General features: G+C 49.8%; 1 protein-coding gene across 1 annotated transcript in view; it reads left to right on the top strand.

Annotated features, from left to right (window-relative positions):
* The window catches only part of meis1a (Meis homeobox 1 a), a 25422-nt gene that overhangs the window by 4023 nt on the left and 16399 nt on the right, over positions 1-5000 (top strand). Inside the window, exons 3-7 of the mRNA XM_085355310.1 lie at positions 1131-1272; positions 1556-1606; positions 1837-1887; positions 2069-2215; positions 3002-3116. Of these exons, the coding sequence (XP_085211436.1) occupies positions 1131-1272; positions 1556-1606; positions 1837-1887; positions 2069-2215; positions 3002-3116 (506 nt within the window). The remainder of the gene's footprint in view (positions 1-1130; positions 1273-1555; positions 1607-1836; positions 1888-2068; positions 2216-3001; positions 3117-5000) is intronic.

The following is a 5000-nucleotide window of genomic DNA, read 5'->3' as shown; positions in this document are numbered from 1 at the left end:
CCTCCAGTAACACTGTGAGGAACCTTGGAGTCATCTTTGACCAGGACATGTCCTTCAACGCACATATTAAACAAATATGTAAGACTGCGTTCTTCCATTTGCGCAACATCTCTAAAGTTAGAAATATCCTGTCTCAGAGTGACGCTGAAAAACTAGTTCATGCATTTATTACTTCCAGGCTGGACGACTGTAATTCATTATTATCAGGAAGTCCAAAAAACTCGCTGAAAAGCCTTCAACTAATCCAAAATGCTGCAGCAAGAGTCCTGACAGGGACTAGAAAGAGAGAGCAGATTTCTCCTGACTTTTTGAATCTGTTGATGACATCAGAGGTCAGTTAACTTCAGTTGGGTTGGTAAGAAGAAGTTTCATAAAAGTATATTTAAGCAGTTCATCACGTACAGACCTGATTGTAAAGCTCTGAAATGAATCTTAGAGTTTGGTCTTGTCTGTCTTACATTTTTCGCACAGTCACGTGTTTCCTTGTGTGAGTTTTCCTGCCACCTAAAAGCCGTGACTCCCTTTGTGCTGGCTCCTCTTCTGTAGCGAGCTACATGCTAGCACTGCGAGAGCAGAGAACTTTAGAAGTTATCATTAAAATCTTCAAATGTGCCCTCTGCTGATGGATGAGCGGTTTGCGTCGACATTGTTCAGTCCCTTTTTCAAAGTCTCACTCCTCCTCTGCTGTTTGAGCTCCTTGTTTTACTCCTGTGGGAGATTCAGTCACACACAGATTCATGCCTCCTCCACACAGCGAGGCTGCACTGCTGTAAAGTCTTCAGTGTGCTCTGCTAAAGAGGCCATGGTATTCCTGAGTGCAGCGTAAGCAAACACAAAGACATAGAAAGTCTGAAGAAGGCCGAGCAGCTCCTACAGGCAGCCTCCTCGGTCTGCTTCCTGCAGCCGAAGCGAGCTCACAGGGATTCTGGAAAAAGCCGAAGAACGAGATGAAAGAGTCGCGTTGAGCTTGAAGACTGGAAGGAAAAAAATGGACTAACTTCCTGTGAAGAAGACACGTTTAAAGTGAAACCGTGCACAGCAGTGTGTGACAGATTTGTCGGATAGAGTTTCAGCAGCAGGAAACGTGTTGGAGCTCCGTCTGACCTCCTCCTCCTCTGTTCCTCCTGCAGACATCCTTTATTCCCGCTGCTCGCACTCATCTTTGAGAAATGTGAACTGGCAACCTGCACGCCGAGGGAGAGCGCCGTGGCCGGGGGAGACGTCTGCTCCTCCGACTCCTTCAGCGAGGACATCGCCGTCTTCTCCAAACAGGTGAACAGGAAGCGGTGGTTCATGTCTGAGGCGGGCCCTGCCCATCAGGGTGGAGGGTTCGTGGAGAAGAAGCTAAAGCTCCAGCAGCAGTGTGGCTGAAGCTTTAGCTTCTGCCACCTGAGAAAGCCTCATTCATCCCACCTGCTGTGACTTTTCAGTCTCTGGAGACAAAACAGGACTTTTAAACACTTCAGAGCGTTTTAAGCCAAACGTGATGAGCGTACATCACCGGGATGCGCTCTGCAGGTTTCCCATAATCATCCTCGTTTGTCTGTGTGTGCAGATCCGCTCGGAGAAGCCGCTGTTTTCATCCAACCCAGAGCTCGATAACTTGGTGAGTCATTTAAAGAGGTAGCTGCAGGTAGCACACTCTCAGCCTAACTGGCCTCTGAGCTTCTATGAAGCCCAGTCATGTAGTCCCGGGGGGAATACCAGCACTTCAAAGGTAATGGGATCATGCTGGAACATCTGGGATTTCATGTCATGTATCTGACAGTACAGGAGAGCAGCGGTGCAGTGTGTATGTTCTGTATGTGTGCATTTATGGATTTGTGTTTCTCACAGATGATTCAGGCGATCCAGGTGCTGCGTTTCCACCTCCTGGAGCTGGAGAAGGTCAGTCCAACTAACCAACATCTGCTGCGATTACAGCGTGCCGCTAATCCCGGCTTAATCCTGAGCACGGCGCCGTCGTCACTGTGTTTGATTTCAACTTTACCGATTTTGTTTGCTTATTGTGGTTCTTTGGTGGTGAAAGCATCTCCACGTCAGGCCCGCCTCTGCATCTTATTTCCAGGTTCACGAGCTCTGCGATAACTTCTGCCATCGATACATCAGCTGTCTGAAAGGCAAAATGCCGATCGACCTGGTTATAGACAACAGAGACGGAAACAAGTCAGACGGCGAGGACTTTGTCAGGTCGTCGGGGAACCTCGTGGATCGGGTGAGCTCACTCAACTCGTGAGGCACAAAATACATCGTCTTCTCTGATTTTGTTGTAGCTCATGTAGAGTTTAGGGTGGAGTCAGAAACGCTCCTGTACGTCCTGTTATGGACGCATAACAGGACTGTTTGATCCTTCCTGTTTCCCAGAGTCATGTTCATGTTTAGTATGTTTTAGTACTTCCATGTTTCAGCCTTTTTTAAGCTTTCACTTGAATAGTTTTTGCTGGTTTTCTTCTCTGTGTTCAGTCCTCTGTGTGTATAAATAGTCCAGGCTTCCCGTTACTCTGAGTCTTAAACCCTCGCACAAACCTGACGGCGTGAAATATCTTAATCACGATGAGTGCGTGTTAAAGCAGCAGCTACTAATGGAAGCTGCTCATCTTTCCAGACCGGACGCTAGCATCGCTGGCAGAGGTGAAGGCGTTTGCGGGAGCGTCGGATCCAGTTGGAAACAGACCTGATGAATGTTTGTTGTTAGGGGCGATCGTGGCTCAAGAGTGGGCGGTTCGTCTTGTAATCGGGAGGTTGCCGGTTCGAGCCCCGGCTCCGACAGTCTCTTCCCCCGTTGCCTACTGGTGGTGGTCAGAGGGCCCGGTGGCGCCAGTGTCCGGCAGCCTGGCCTCTGTCAGTGCGCCCCAGGGTGGCTGTGGCTACAACGTAGCTGCCATCACCAGTGTGTGAATGTGTGGATGACTGGTTGTGTGAAGCGCTTTGGGGTCCTTAGGGACTAAGTAAGTTAGTAAAGCGCTACACAAATACAGGCCATTTACCATTTTTGTTTCAGCAGGTTTCGTGGAGCACAGATCACAACGACTCGGCATCGATCAGGTCGGCTGGGACGCCGGGACCGGCCAGCGGAGGACTCGCGTCTCACAGCGGCGACAACAGCAGCGAGCCAGGTACACGTGGAGACCAAAGACAAACCCTGCTGTCAGACTCTGTTTATTCCTGAAAAAACTCGTAGCATTCAAACACGTCTCTGCAAGCTCTTTTACAACCCACTTGCACTCCAGCTCCTCCCCCTCATGATGTCACTGAGGCTGCTCCGCCTCAGGAGTGGCTGTAGATTGAAGAAAAGCGCTCTTCTGGGACATTTAACCTGACAGTAAAGTACAAACCGCGGTTCTTTGCAGTTGGAGGTGTTTTGAAACTCAGAGTAGAAATAAATGATCCTGGTGTCACAGGCTGACTGGGCTCCAGGAGCTCTGGCTTCGAGCCGCTGGTCTCGGTCCAGCTGGAGCGGGCCCCGTAGTTTCTCTGTCCACGCCTACGTTTACACGTTAGCACCGCCACAGTCCACCCGCAGCTCTGACCTCCAGTCCACATCTTGGCGGGGGTGGGATTTTTAAAAGCTTTGCTCAGCTTCTCTCTCACGTCTCATTCTAAAGTCATCTGTGAGGTTAACGTGACGTCGTGTTGGGCTGTGCAGAGATTTATTCATTTTCTGGACTTTATTGGACACAGACGCTGTAGATGGAGCGGAGAGGGAGACATGAGGCAAAGGGCTGCCGGTCGACGGGCCGCAGGTCGGACCCCGGCCGGCTGCTGTCCCGCTGTATGCCATGTGGTTGCCTGCTCATGATGGTGGTTTTTATGGATTTATGCTGAACAGGCGTCACTTTCATTTCTCATCATTTGCCTGAGCAGAAGACGACAAACACTCTTTTCTTTACTTCAAACCAAACGTTTGCCGTTCTGTCGGCTTGATGTTCGTTTTTATCCCCTCCTGTCAGATCTGGTTGCTGATTGGTTGTAGCCATATTTGCATGAGCTTTCTGGATGCCTGTTTGTGGGACACATTAAGCATCCCTGACTCTGGGAGGAGCAGCCTTCTGAGACACACCTGTGAAGCAGGTGGTGCCGGCTGACAGACGGAGCTGAAAATCAGCTCGTTTGCAAATCAAACATTTGCATGTTTCCTGCCTCACCTGAGCAGTAACTCAGCTTTGGAAGTTACTGGATGGGAGGAGTCACTGGAGTCACAGGTAAACGTTTGTGTGCTGGATCTCCGACTTTCTTTGACATGGAAGCCATAGCCTGTATAAAAAGATGGCTATACCCACCGTGACTTCGCTCACTGGTTTCCACATTATCTTGTTGTTGGCATTTTAGCAGCCGCCATGTTGGGTTTGGGTCAGGTGACTGCATCTAAATTAGTTATCAGCTAATGCTAGCTAGCTAGCACAGTCAGCATGCTCAGACTTCCTGGACGGTCTGTTACAGTAACTTCATAGGAGCCGTGTCATTGGTCAGATAATGTTATTGAAATGTCCCAAAAGGCTCCAGCAGCACAGACAGCCCACTGAGCGTGCACAGCTGTGAACATTAGCCCGTTGTGGTGTTTCCTCCTGTGGCCCTGAAGGCTGATGGAGACGTGCACATTAGCGCCTTTAATAATGTTAAGCTGCTTCTGTGCTGACCAAAGCAAAGATGAGTGAACTCTTTGATGCATCGATACGGGAACCTCCAGTTACTGATCATGTGACCAACAGACATGACAGGCGCGCTAACAGGAAGACTGAGGGCGTGTCCAAATTCATGGGCTGCATCCTCCTGAGGACGCATTTGTAGACCGATTACGTCACAGCGACGCGCTGAAGGCTGTCCACATTCGTAGACTCCTCCGAATGCGGCCGACAAATGCGTCCTCCTTTTCCCCGAATTAGAAGGATGGGTCGGGTGTGTCCTTCGTGGCCCACCATATCCCAGAATTCATAGCACGGCCCAGCCAAACTCCAGTTTCCAACAATGGCGGCCGGTACTAAGTTTTAAAATTACTCTTA

The sequence above is a fragment of the Diplotaxodon limnothrissa genome, linkage group LG6 (assembly GCF_057381915.1).
Source record: "Diplotaxodon limnothrissa isolate DT_005_m linkage group LG6, D_limnothrissa_male_GT1.1, whole genome shotgun sequence".
Classification (NCBI taxonomy): Eukaryota; Metazoa; Chordata; class Actinopteri; order Cichliformes; family Cichlidae; genus Diplotaxodon; species Diplotaxodon limnothrissa.
This window is presented reverse-complemented; position numbering and strand designations above follow the sequence as displayed.